The following is a 15,236-nucleotide window of genomic DNA, read 5'->3' as shown; positions in this document are numbered from 1 at the left end:
TCAAGTTAATGAATATTTGTGAGCTGTAAGGGTTTCCTTTAGCTGCGACTGTCCCTTCAATCCTATGTGTACAGATTGCCGGCTAGTTAGCTTCATTTTTGGTCGTAATTCGAGTATATTTACAGTTTGAATTTCGTCACGCCACTTATACAACATATAACTATATGTTTTATAAAGCTAACAATGGTGTCCGATTTCAAGTTAATGAATATTTGTGAGCTGTAAGGGTTTCGTTATGCGCGACTGTCCCTTCAATCCTATGTGTACAGATTGCGGCTAGTTAGCTTCATTTTTGGTCGTAATTCGAGTATATTTACAGTTTGAATTTCCGTCACGCCCTTATACAACATATAACTATATGTTTTATAAAGCTAACAACGGTGTCCGATTTCAAGTTAATGAATATTTGTGAGCTGTAAGGGTTTCGTTAGCTGCGACTGTCCCTTCAATCCTGTGTACAGATTGCGGCTAGTTAGCTTCATTTTTGGTCGTATTGTGTATATTTACAGTTTGAATTTCGCCTACTTATACAACATCTAACTATATTTTTTATAAAGCTAACAACGGTGTCCGATTTCAAGTTAATGAATATTTGTGAATTCCAGAGGAATTCTAAGAGGAGGCTAGCTAGCTCTCATTGATAGAGCTCCATCCAGCCGCAGGCTCTATCAATGAGACTCATGGACAAGCGCGTTTATTTTCCCAATCGTTTGTTTAAATAACTCAACACATTATAATTAATTACACACATTATAAGATTAACTAGAATCTGTGGTAAGAGAATGCTGGCGTAACAAGCTCGCTGACCGCGCTATCACTCACATACACCGGGCATTTAGCTAGCTAGCTAGGAAGAGGGGAGTTGCAGGCCCTGGAGCTCTGTCAGAGCAGCGCGTTTGGTAGTAGTCCACCAGCCCAAACGGTGACTTTGCGCGGTATGAGGTGCTGTGGGCTGCGCGTCCGAGCTCAATCGGGCTCACAGCAAGCCGGTGTTACACCGGGTCTGTGGAGGAAGGCAGGCCAGGCGGCGAGGCAGCAACACAGGCAGCACCAGCCTCTGAAGTCCGACACAGTCGGACAAAATTTGCAATTAGACATCAATTTTCGTAAAACGGCCCATATTTGACCTCTAAGTAGTTGATTTCTCGCATAAAAAAATTCTCAGAAGTGAATTTAATGGTAAAATAGCATATGAACAATGTATACATTTTCTGAGATCTGGCGGCCTAGATTCAGAAGACTAACTGATCTCAGGTCAGTTGTGTAGCCTATGTAAATGGTTAGGGCGACCGTTCTCTTAATACACCCATGGGCTGACAAAGGTTCCGGTTTTTGGGAGGTTGACGTCAACTTCCAGCTTTGTTGGGATTCGCCCGTTTTCAGCGGCAGTTTCAAAATATGAAATTTTCATAGTAAAAGGGTGTCAATGGGATTTTGAGCTTCTATGTATGTCCTATTTACCCACCGAACTGTCGTTATTCAACTATGACAGGGTAAAATCGGTTTTGCATTCTATCACCCCTTTAAACATAAAAACATCCGCGAAATTGCGTTCACTAAACCCACCAGATTCCATGTAAATAAACAGTCATTTTAGCATTGTAAAATACACTTCATTCAAACGTCGACAGAAACAAAATAAAACTATGAAAAGCCGTTTTGGGTCATCTTTCCACTTTTACAACAATCACAACTCTGGTTTTGGTTGAAATAAACACATAGTTTACTGATTTACATGTGAAAATATGTTGGCTCTATACACGCTAAAAGTATTGCTTTTTTTAAATGGAGTCTGGTGGTTTTAGCGCTAGCGACTTCAGAGCTGTTTCTGGTTAAACAGAGAGGTCTCAAAGAGGTTTTAAAGGTCTATCTCTGGAGGGATCCTTTCCATAATGTTGTCAGACACTTACAAAATTAATCTGAGCCTGTCAGTGGCAAAACGAGCACTTTTGTGAAGGTAAATACAAGCTTGACAATTGCCCTATTAACTTACATTGTAGCTTGTTTCTCCACTGCCCACTGCAGCGATCTCGCTTAATACTGGACCAATGTCAAAGACTGTTGTTCCCATTAGTCACTTAGACACAAACACACTGGAACATATAGGGTTGAAAAAAACGGTAGTAAGTAAGCTGCTACTCTTGTATGGAGGAAATATTTATTCATAATTCAAATTGAAAGTCCAAAGAGAAAACGAAGCAAGATCAAATTAAAAATATTATTTTACTACTCTACTAGGGAAAATCATGCCATAATTAAAAAAGGAAACTGAAAGTAAAATGCTAATTTGAAAATGTAAAGTTCAATGTAAAAAGTCAAATTTAAAATGCAAAGCTTAAATATAAATGCTTAAACTGAAATCTTTAAAATCTTTTATTGAATGAAAGAAACATCAAATATGAAACTCACTGAGCTTCACTGGCCGGCTGGCGAGTAGGCAATGCCGGTTGCAACCAGCTGGCTTGTCACGTTAGACTGGGGGGTCTGAAGTCCGACAATTTTTGTCCGCTATTTCATCACTGAATTCACTTTTGACAACGTTTTAGGCGAAAAAATGAACTGTTTAGATTTTGAATATAGGCAGTCTTGTGAAAATCGTTGCCAAATTGACAATTTACTTCCAAGTTTTCGGAGTTGAGAAGCTCCATAAAGTGACGTGACAGTCAGCTGGCTCCTGCCAGGGCCACTAGCTTGTTGCTCGGCCAGTCCTGCTCAGAGACCCCGCTGTAAGCTGGAGGTCCACCAGAGCGCTCTCGTAAATAACAGGCTTTTATTTCGCTGATCATTTGTTTAAATATCACAACACATGTCCATCATAAGATTAACGGGAACCTGTGGTTCACTGCATTTTCGGAGTTACACACACACACACACACACACACACACACACACACGGCCACAGCGCAGCAGGCAGAGGTGGGAGAGAGAGATGGCCGTTTCTCTTCGGGAGACTTGTTTACATTTGTTTTTGTTTTTTTATGATCCACACCTAAATGTAAGTTCGCTGCAACTCTCAGTTCTTTTCAATCAAGGATGAAGACCTTTTCTTTTCTTTCATGAATCTCAAAACTCTGCACCAAAATGATTTATTTGTATTCAAGAATTCAACTGTCTGTCATGTAAACCCCAAAATACAATTATTATTATTAATACATTATGAAACAAACAAAACAAACACAATGACTACTAGACTGCAACAGGAAAGCACCCAGCTGCTTTAGATATGGACTGTTGAAACAGTTGGGTCATGGCCATAGACTGTAAATATTAATATTAACAGTCTATGGTCACGGCATGTCTGAGAGTACTTAACACAGGTTTAGATGTCTGTGTAGCTGGAGGGACATGTAGTTAAACTCTCTCGGCTACTACTCGAGAGTCTGGTCTTGAGACTTTGCTCCAATTCTCGGGACAATTAGGGCAGGATTTGGGATTCGGGACAATTGCTTGGATTTCGGGACTGTCCCGAATTTTTCTAGTTACCCAAGAGACTTCCACCTGACAGCGGGGTCTCTCACGTCAGACTAGAGAGTCCGACAATAAAGCGGAGCAAATGTGCAATTGGCCATAAATGTTTGTAAAACTGCCCATTTTCAAACTCTACATAGTTGATTTCTCCCATAAAAAAGTCTCAGAAGTGAATTTAGTGGTGACATAACGGATGAAAATTTTTGGACTTGAGACCCTCCAGTCTAACGTGAGAAGCCAGCTGGTTGCGGCCGGCATTGCCTACTCGCCGGCCGGCCAATGAAGCTCAGAGACCCTGTCAGACTACCTGTCAGCTGGAAGTCTCTCCACCCCCCCCACCAGCCATTGGGCCACGCCTCCTCATTTGAATTGACAAGTTTCACTTCAAAATGAAAAGCCTTAATGTTAAATAGAAATAGAAATGGTGAATCTTAAAATGTCAAAAGACAATTACCAAATGTAAAATTCAAAAGATAAAACTTATTTCTTTTATTTCTATTTCTTTTTTTCTATTTGAGATTTTAATTTAAGTGTTTCTATTTAAGCTTTTCCATTTCTCATTTTGAGTTTCATATTTGATGTTTCTGTCATTCAATAAAAGATTTTAAAGATTTCAGTTTAAGCATTTATATTTAAGCTTTGCATTTTAAATTTGACTTTTGAAATTCAAATTATCATTTTATATTTCAATTTTGCTTCTTCAGTTTCCTTTTTTAAATTTAATTATGGCATGATTTTTCCTAGTAGCGTATTAAAATAATAATATTTTTAATTTTATCTTGCTTCGTTTTCTCTTTGAACTTTCAATTTGAATTATGAATAAATATATCCTCCATACTCTTGAGGATTCATAGGATCATGTTTTAATACATTAGAAGACACTCAAAAATGTTCTACAACAAATGTGGTCTAAAAATCTTCAGGATTATAACTTGAAGCAGTCAAAATACCAAGAAAATACACATGAGGATGACAACATATTTCGCAGATTCAGCGGAATGACAATACAGAAAAATAATTTATTAAGCCACTCACTACCTGTGTCATTGCTTTCTTTTCCTCAGTCCTTCCAAACACGCTCTCCAGGACTGTCATTGTCTTAATGTCTGGAACAAACCTCAACTAACTTGTTTTTGAATGTGTGATTGGTCTGGACAACAGAGGGGAAGAGAGAGGCAAATCCATGAAACAGAAAGCTGCTTTTGGCTCCGTGTCCCTCCACCCAGCATGGCATCTAAATGTCCAGCTGGGTTTCTGGCCTGAACGTGCTCCTGTCAGAATGCTGATAACGATATCATCAGAGCAGCAAAAGCTGCAGCCTTCATCTACAACACTTACAAGCTGTGATGGGTATTGTGGCTTAATTTATTATAATATTCCATGTAAATCACATGTTCAAACTGTTATCTTCAAACTGCTGGTATGATAAAACAACAGTTTCAAATATATATAAATTATATTATTATTTCAGATGTTATTCTACCATATAAAGTTAAATCTAACAGGCAGACAGTCACAATATCGAGAGTTACATGTCATGTGGATGATGAGCTGTGCTGTACGGGAATATTCCAGCTCCTGAAAATCTCGGTGGTTTTGCTTCATCAACCACATCGCTTTAAGCCTTTCCCACCACGCTGCCAATTCGGCCAGACTGCATTCAGTAACACTGCTGTGTTACTCTATGTTTAAAGGAAGTTACACAAAATAACAGCGCATGTGCTTCCAGGTTGTCTCACACACAATTATGGGGCGAGTAGAATGCATTATATGAAGAAATTTACATATTCTCAAAATGTAAAATCAAGTCTCTCAGACAAAGAGGATGAAATGTTACTGTGAGCTATCTCACAGCAAATGAATGAAGAAGAAAATACTGATGTGAAAAAAAGCTGTGACGTCACCTAGTTGTGAGGCTACCCTATATGCAGAAGTGTCTTAGTTTGCATGTCTTTGCATACTGTATGTCTTTCTATTTACAGACCGAAAACCAAAGCCAAACACTTCCCATTCTCACCGCTTACACTTTTGATTATTCTCACTCTCTGCACACAAACTCAGCTTACTAAGTCTCATAATTATGACCAAATGGCAAAAATCATTATCAACAAAATCATCATTTGTTCACTCTCACAAGAAAGAGAGAAAATAAACATGAATGTTAAATTATTTTGTAATATTAATAATTTTTACATGGTGTTGTTTATGACATGCTTGGCTAGGCAATATGGCTGACTGTTATGGCTATCATGGTTTTAATACTAAGAATTCTTTCCATTATTGATGTATGTCACATGCGGTTAATGTATGCAAGATGGTTTATAAAATACTCAAATTGCTAATGTTGAAATATTATTGAAAGAAAAATATCGCAATCATGGCACTGACTTACTGGAAGAGCGAGAGCGTCCATTCATGAAGACGTTGAGGAACTTCTTGGAGAAGTGCAGGTCGACCTCTGGAGTGGAGTCTTCAGACAGACAAGCCGTGGCCTCTCTCCTCACTCCTCCTATCTGAATGCCATCCTCATCGTCCTCATCTTCCTCCTCGTACTCCTCCCCTATGGCAGACTCGTAGGGCGAAGAGACGCAGTTGTCATAGACGGTGGCCGAGTCGCTGTCGTCACTGTAGCCTTGGTAACATTGCCGGAGGCTGACCAGTTCTAGCTGAGCGTGCTCATCCACCACTAGTGTGTATTTTACCGAGTCATACGAAAGGCCGCTGGCCTCCGAGCTCATGGAAGTCCTTGGTGGGACTCTCCTGCCACCGCCATCCCTATTTACTAACTCCTTTCCTCCCCCATTTTCTCCTCCCTTCCCCAAACTTCCATCCATTATTATCCTGTCCACATCCTCATCTTCCCCGCAGTAGCTTTCATCTGTGGCGTCCACGTACTCCACAGATGATCCGGGTCTCAGCATGACCCCGGCCCCCGTTCCTGCCCCCTTCAGGCTGAGGTCCAGTGTGAGGGAGGAGCGGGCTGAGTGAGCCATGCTGGGTGGCGTGATGATGGACTCTACACAGGAAGTATATGAAGGTGGGGGGACATATACCTCGTCCTCCTCATAGATGGAGGGGTTTGTCCGGTCTGGGAGGGGCTGGTATGGAGGTGGGCCCTCTGTGTCGGAGCTGATGGACATGCGGCCCTGCTCAGTCTGCTGCGAGAGGAAAGGCCGCTCCTGCACGTTGGGAGGGTCTAGAGGGTCGGCGGAACGCTGCACAGGAGTTAGATAAATTTCCTCTGTGGGTTCTATATGGACGTCCGTGTGGTAGCGGATCCTCTCCCGGTGGTGCCCCCCTCCATCTGCCTTCCTTGCTGGGTTTAGAGGAGCTGGTGTATAGTTCTGCGGTGGGGGTGGCGCAGGTGGCTTCTCCTGAAGCTTGGAGCGAGTCGCAGCCGTTGCAGAGTGTCCAGAGGTGTGTCTGTGTCTGCAGGGGGCGTCAGTGGAAGTCCCGCGGTCTTTGGTCTGCGCTCCCACGCCCTGCACCTTGTCCTCGTCGCTCAGGCAGCTGTGCTCACGTGGAGGGGTGAGCTCACCTGAAGGAGAAGCAGACACAAAAAACAATGCGCACAAACACACACGCAAACACACAAGCACGCACAAAGGCCAGACACATGCACAGAGTAAATATACATGATGCAGAAATGCAGACATGACCGGCAGACAAACATGAAGCCAGACATGGCAACAAATACACAGACAGATAAAGCAAAGCACAAACAGGAAGAGAGAAAAGTAGAAATGGTTAGGTAACCGTTGTCAGGATTACGCAGCTAAATCCCTATTACACATCAAATTCATAGTGGAGCCAGGAGATGGCGGTTGATGTGTTATGTCATAATCTATCGCCAGGAAATCCAGGCATGATATTTTCCGCAGCACTTGGCTGAACACAGAGAGCAAATGACAGGTGAGTTCTGTGCATGTGTCAGAAGCGAGCAGGGAGGCCAATTCAGGACAACACTGAGACATTTCAGTCTTGTCTCTCCTGGAAAGGAATTAAGTTCTACATTTTTGTGAACTTGCTACTTAGCAATGCATCATCACAGACGTTATTGGATGCAAATTTACCGCAATTAACCCTCTTATCATATTCAAAAAAATATATATATCCTCCTTGTGGCTTGGGCTACACCTGCATCGAATCACTTTGCAATTCAAATTTTGTGAAATTTTCTCAGATGAATCCTTAACACAAACTTTAAATGAGTCTTCAGTGCTTGTGAGGCCATGTAATGTAATTTGCTTGTTTGCATATGAATGGCACCCATTCATTAACAAATCTGCAGGTTTTATCACAGTAAGTCTGAGAATTCTTAGTAAATTTTGCAACTGTGAAAATGAGGACAAACAATGAAGTGGTGAAGTATTGTTTGTCCCATCTAATTTCTTTTTCTCTATTTTGGATTTTGAAATGCCCATGCTGTAAAACGCATATGCCGTTAAGTTGACCAGGATACATATATTGCGCTTTGGATAATTTAAGTAATATTGTACAGACTATAATCATGGCCAAATTGTGCAAACTGTTTCCGTCAGCCTTCTAGTTGTAGTTCTGAGTCTAAGATATCAAATACCTCTGAAATAAGTACCTCGCAAAGTTTTTCTATGTAATTGTTCAATGTTGTGAGCACAAGCAATTCCATTAACCTCCATTGTTTTAGGGCCACCCTTTCAAGCTTGTATCAGCAGTTAAAATCCCCTTTTGAGTTCCATGAATTTGTACATCCAGTAGCATAATCTTCCCTTATAATACTGACAATGTTTTTATTCTGTTTTCTTTTGAAAGGGAGACAAACAACTCATTTCGGTTTAGCATGACTTCATTTTAATTCATTTGGTGTGTTGTTGTTGTTGTTGTTGTTGTGATGCTCCATGTTGACTGATTTGGGTATATGGAGTGAAATCAATTATATTTTCCACAGTCTGCAGCATTGGTCTTGTGTAAGGTTTGGTGAACACAAGGCTAGCAATGGGGTGATCATCTCATCTCAGAATAATGCATGAATGCTTCTATTCTGTATTCTGCCAACATGGGTTGACTAACGCATGAAAGACTGTTGATTTACCCAGAAAGTTGATTTAGCCAGATCTTTTTCTCTATTTTTTTTAAATGATTGAGGTAACAAGTAATATACTTTTTCCATCAGTGTTGAGTTGTTGGCAGGGAGTTTGGTTAGTCTCGCCTCACATGGTGCTCTGAAAAGAGCTGTAGCAATGAGCAATGACAGCTCCCCAGCTAAAATAAACCCAGAGCTGGCTAACACAGAAGACACAGTATATAGCATTAGCTCACTTAGCTTAGCATAGCTAATCCAAGCCTTAACACCACACAACCTGCCAGACTCAATGCAAATCACACGCGTTCAGCTGCTTTGTTAGTAGCCTAAGTAAAAATATGATCAGAGACAGCATTCTGGTCTGCACATCCCAGTTATCATCAACTAAACAAGAACATTCAGATGGTTAAACTAAAATATGAGCTTCATGGTGTGAAGATCTGGTGGGAAAGAAAAGCTCACCTGTTTTAAGAGGCGAGGACGAGCCTGAAACCTTCTCCTGCCAACTGTATTTCTTCCCAAAGGAGTTGTTGTTTAATGTGTCCTGTGGAAATGCAGAAAAAGAGGAAGAGAAGCAAAAGGAAATGGTGAGAAAGAAAAATCAATGGAGAGTACAGAGAGGATGAGAAGGGAAGAGAGTGAGAGGTTTAGTAACTGAGTTCTGGATCCAGAAACTCAATGTACACAACTTTTTGTCCCTCCCTCACTCGCTTGCTCTCTCGCTCACACACACACACACACACACACACACACACACACACACACACACACACACACACACACACACACACACACACACACACACACACACACACACACACCTCTTTTATTCTGTTGAATGGGCAGGGATTCTTTTGTCTGTGCTCCGTGGTGAGCATTTAAAGGGAACCAGACCTTTTACCAGAGCTACTGGGAAACACACACACACACACACACACACACACACACACACACACACACACACACACACACACACACACACACACACACACACACACACACACACACACACACACACACACACACACACACAGTGGGAGCCTCTTTAAGCTGTTTTGGGGGAGTTGTTGATAGATGGACGAGAGCCTTTTCTAGAAACCATGATACTTCTCAAATGTATGTTTCTATCTTTCAAATTCTAGAGCCAGGTCAGCCAATTTTACAATTTGTTTGCCTCAGAACTGTTTCATCTCCTTCATACTCATTTTTATAAACATATTTTTTACCCAGAAAAAAACAATGGCTGTAAAGTAAAATGAATGAAGAGTGGACTAATTGAATGCTATTTAAAGAGCACGAATTGAAAATCTTGTTTTTGCTGGCCTTCACTGGTTTAACTTGTCAACAGGGAATGTTTAGTATGCAGTGACATCCCTGTTGAGTGCAGTTACAAGTGCAACAGTGTGCTCTGTTCTGACCACACCCAATCAGATGTGCAATAGAATTACTTTCAGATACTTTTCAGATACTTTCAGCCCTTTTCTTAATACTTGTATACATGTATACTACCATCTTAAATTGCTTTGAGTTACCAAAACATTCTCGTCACATATTCTCACATTAGGACAAACACACAACACTGGTAAAAGAGCCAACATCTCAAAAAATTAATTAAAAAAAACATTTGAAAAGGGGCTATAACCGATATTTTTATAATAATTCATCAAATAAAAATATATTTTTTTGTGACTCAGTGATACAGGCCTACCAGAAGAGTATTGAGGTTTGATACCCAGGTCCAGATAAGAGACCGAGATGGTAAAGGGAGATTTTAACAGATGGAATGAGAACTGGAAACTCCTGTGATGATGATGTGTCACCCAAAATTAGATCGTACCCTCCTCCTCTGTCCACCCACCCCCCACGCCTGACTCACTTCCCATCTATGTGTACCGGGTGGAGACAGAGCTGTTGCTGTGGTAAGGAGTGAATCAGCAGGTGGGTGACAGCAGCATTCATCTGAGAAGCAAAGGTGTGTTTAACTAGTGATAAAAAGAGCATTGCTCAGGGCAGTGACTCAGACATGGCGTGAGTGTGTGTGGATTAATGGCTATATGGAAGTGACTCTGATAACACATGACTTAGTTTGGCAGTTTGCAACACAACTTCTAAGAGATTTGTCTAATAATCTGACTGTGTTTCTGGCCTTGTCTTTTTTTTAGAGATGTCACCGTGTTGCCAGATCTGAGCAATCAACTTGGTGAGAGCAATGTTAAACAACAAAAATAAGACCAAACTTGTGATAAAGTGGAATTATATTATTAGAAGTATATTTTGTGGAGTGTTTGCTTTGATTGGCAGGAGTCTCAGCCTATCATACTTAGCTGGGATGGTAGCTTCTTGCTCGTCCAACCTCAGCTCCACCCTTTGAATTTGGATTTGCCTTCTACAGTAAAAAGGAAGGAAAGGAGATAAATAATAGACCCAGGCTGAAACTCTCTTCTCTTATCTCCCTTAGCTGTTCATTTTCCCAATAAAAGGTTTAATTAATGTCCTGCTGTTTTGAATAACAGATAAAGCATTGAACTATACATTTTTAAAGAAATACAAACCAAAGATTCCTAATTTATGCCTAATTTTCTACCAAATTCTTGATATTGTTTTTGCCCATGTGCATTGCTATATTAGAGTACAACTCAGAGTGTAGTATGTAGGTATACCTTCCAAATCTCTCTCTCTCACACACACACACACACACACACACACACACACACACACACACACACACACACACACACACACACACACACACACACACACACACACACACACACACAACTGAACATAAGGAGCATACCATAGCCAGGTGAGAGATTAAAGACGGACTTGGATTAAGACGGAGGAATCCCTCCTTAGATGGAAGTCTGTTCTGTTTTTCTGTCTGAATCATTTTACTCAGATGAGTCCATCTGTAAAATAAACCTGCCCCTGTTTCTACAAGAGCTCATTATACTATACATATGTCTTCATTTTTCTGACATTTTGTGGTTTCCATGTTTTTGTTTTTCAATACTGTGGCTGATCTTCTTTTTAGTTACTCCTTAGAGAAAGTTTGCATTTATAAAAAAAAACTATTCTTAACTACTAGCCTAAAAAGAGTGTTTTAACACACTGAAACCAAAAGTATTACACAGTTATCAAAACTTTACACTCAAGGAGCAAATCATCGGCCCAGATGTGCACCACTATCAGCACAATGTCAGCCTCACACGTTTTGCAAAAAATACACACTGTGATTTACACACTTGTATACATTAGACACAGAAGTATATCATGATGTCACTTCCTTGCAATTCCAAAGCGCTGACTGTCAAATGACCACACCTATGAGCCGATCTGTGGAACACAGCCATCAGGTACGCCAACACATGATTGCTTAATTGTAGACACACCAATCAGGTTTAAGCACTATGAAAATGCAGCAGGTAAGTCTAGTATTTTCTGTACTGTATTTTCAGTTTTTTTTCAGATCTTTTTTTTTTTATTACTGTAATTGTAACCTGTACTGGATCCAGTATTTTATGTGTGTCTGTTGTTTGCTGAGCTAACAGTGGTATGCACACTACTGTAGTAGCTGTATGAAAACTGGGACATGTTGTTGTTGTGATGCTCCATGTTGACGTGTTGACTGATTTGGGTATATGGAGAGAAATCAATGATATTTTCCTCAGTCTGCACCATTGGTAGTGTTTGGTGAACTTATTGTATATTTGCACTTTCTCCGTGTACTTCATTTACAGTACTCTAATCACTGAGAAGTAGAATTGCTAAAAGTGTTTTAGGTTAGTATCAGCAGTGTGTAACTGGGTCAAACTGAATTAAGTCATATGGAACGTGTGTGTTTCATATAGTTACAAAATATGTTTTTTATAAATTAGTGTATAGTTTTTGCAAGAGTGTTTCATTTAGCTAAGGGTCTGAGGTGTTCTGCTGACTGGGTGGAGTGTTCTGAAAAACCGCTCCCTGCTTTCATAATAGTGCTTAGAAATCGAAAAAAAACTCTAATAGGATGTTTCACCTTTTAATTATTTGGCACAAAACACTGGCACTCTGCAGATTACAGCATCTAAAAATATTGCTTTTCCAAAAGCCCCGCTGCTCTAAACCTGATCAGTGTTCAGAACTGCTTTTCCTCGACCACAGGATTCTGTTACTCGCTGTCAAATGATGCAGAGCTAATTGCATATTTTGCATTTTTACAGATCCACTGACCTGGAAACAGTCACCCAGTGTGTGGTCTCTCTCTCTATGTCTCTTTTTACAGTACTCTGTCTGAGACGAACTGCCTGCAGATCATCAGCACTCATTTGCGTTTTGTCTGTGCCGTCTGACTAAAGCTTTTACTGTCAGCTGGAGCTGGTAGAGCTGTTGTCATAGTGTTTCAACTATAGGGTTGCTGGATGAATACAATCCACCATGAAACACTTATATTTGTTATAAACCTATTTTGGTGATGTGCTGCACAATTCAGGCTCTATGTAAGGGTGAGTTATTTGGTATCATATATAGCCATAATGTCTTCCAAATCTGTACATTTTGTCTATATATTTTAGACATGGAGTGGTGGTTTTGAAAAGCAGGTAAAACAGCTGTGAATGTATGAGGCTGAAAGGAAAATTCACTTCCTTTGCTTATGTGAATTATCCATGCAAGACGAGTAAACAGAGAGACCACTTTCTACACCCAGAGGAGCAAGAAATACTGTAGACCAGAATGCAATGCAGATGGACTGTGCAGATCTGTCATCAGGTGTGTGTTTAGTAGTACAAAGGTCTTGTCAAGCTTTTATTTAATCACATTTTTCTGCCCAATCTTTTCTTGATTTGAGAAAACTTGCTACCCATCCTTGGGGTTGTCAAAAAGCATTCTGGAGGAAGGTGGAATGGCTAGGCTTCTGTGGTCCAAGTTCTAAAAAAAGAGGCTACAAACTACTGAGAAACCATTTTTTTCAAGACACTTTGAAAATGCCGTCTGATGTTATCAACTTAAGATTTATGAGATCATTATTCCATTGTACTGCAGCAGAACAAATAAATAGGTTTTATCCATCAAACTCATAAAACACAACACAATCTTAATTTTATACATAACATGTTAAAGTATAGTTGGCCGCATTTGTTATTGTTAGCCAGTTACGATTCCTAAATCAAAATGTCCATAAATGTTTCACAGCAGTTTGAACAAAAGGCTTTTCTGATAACCAGGTGTCCCAATTACCTTGAGCTTTTGAGCCTGTGAGTGATAAATTAAAGCTAATTAATTAAAGATGAACACATAACAAACCGCTAGATCCTCATATTAAACAGACAAATTCATTACAAAGACATCATCCGTTAATATGGCTAAGCTACACCAAAAGTCCAGAAATCAAAATATACCCAAGATCTGCTGCTGATGGATGTTACATTAACGAGATGTTGTTGCTTAATGTCTTCAAAGTTCATGCAAAGACAACTTTCAAGAAACCTTCACCCATTTAACATTGAAATATTTTAAACCAGGTTTGGTTTTCTAGCTGCTGTATGAAGAGAATGAACAATGTCCGACCTAGGAGACAGCAAGACTTCCAAAGAAGAAAAACATTTCAGAGCAATTATTTCCCTTTGGACTTTCCAGTTCTGACAGCTCAAACACACACACACACACACACACACACACACACACACACACACACACACACACACACACACACACACACACACACACACACACACACACACACACACACACACACACACACAGCAGCAAGAACAAAGCGCAGACAAATATAGAGCTGCTTGGTTGATCATGTTGACAGCCTGCACTGCAGGGGAGTGTGTGTATGAGTCATACTGTAGGCAAACACACTATACAATAATGTATACATTGCATAACAAAAGTATCACCATACAGGCATTTACATTTTTACCAAACCTGGCAAAGCTTTTTAGCCTGTTTAAGTGCATGGTTTTGTTTTTACAGCACATTTAATGTATGGTTAATCTATATACTTGACATTCCACTTCCAGGATTGACATCCAGACAGCTAGCTAGACCATCTGTCCAATCCAATCTGAGTTTTCTCTCACACAACTATTTCTCTGTGCAGAGTTTAGCGCCTGGGTTGGTTTAAAGAAATGCCATTACAGTTTTTTTCAATTGCTTAAGCACAATTTTGAAAACAGGTACAGTCTTTTTCAAAACACTACACACAATTAGCACAACCACACATCCAATTAGCACAACACCTTTGCAAAATGAAACACTCTTGCAAAAACTATACACTAATTTATAAAAACATATTTTGTCACCATATGAAACACACAAGTTTCATTTGACTTAATGTTTTAACCAGTTACACACTGCTGTTGCTAACCTAAAACACTTTTAGCAATTCTACTTCTCAGTGATTAAAGTACTGTAAATGAAGTACACAGAGAAATATACAATAAGTTCACCAAACACTACACAAGACCAATGCTGCAGACTGAGGAAAATATCATTTATTTCTCTCCATATAAATCAGTCAACATGTCAACATGGAGAATAACAAACATGTCCCAGTTTTCATGCTACTACAGTTGTGTGCATACCACTGTTAGCTCAGCAAACAACAGACACACATAAAATACTGGATCCAGTACAGGTTACAATCACAAAAAAAAAACAACAAACAAAAAAATGATCTGACAAAGTACAGAAAATTCTAGACATTATCTCTTCTCCT

At 39.9% G+C, this 15,236-nt stretch overlaps 1 protein-coding gene across 4 annotated transcripts in view; it reads right to left on the bottom strand.

Annotated features, from left to right (window-relative positions):
* mapk8ip1b (mitogen-activated protein kinase 8 interacting protein 1b) overlaps positions 1 to 15,236 on the bottom strand; it is a 72,584-nt gene that overhangs the window by 14,721 nt on the left and 42,627 nt on the right. For all 4 annotated transcript variants that reach the window (XM_039795138.1, XM_039795137.1, XM_039795136.1 and 1 more), the window contains 2 exons: positions 8,993 to 9,074; positions 5,861 to 7,006 (listed from right to left, as the gene is read on the bottom strand). In XM_039795138.1, coding sequence (XP_039651072.1) covers positions 5,861 to 7,006; positions 8,993 to 9,074 — 1,228 coding nt within the window. The remainder of the gene's footprint in view (positions 1 to 5,860; positions 7,007 to 8,992; positions 9,075 to 15,236) is intronic.

Source organism: Perca fluviatilis, chromosome 3 (genome assembly GCF_010015445.1).
Source record: "Perca fluviatilis chromosome 3, GENO_Pfluv_1.0, whole genome shotgun sequence".
Classification (NCBI taxonomy): domain Eukaryota; kingdom Metazoa; phylum Chordata; class Actinopteri; order Perciformes; family Percidae; genus Perca; species Perca fluviatilis.
This window is presented reverse-complemented; position numbering and strand designations above follow the sequence as displayed.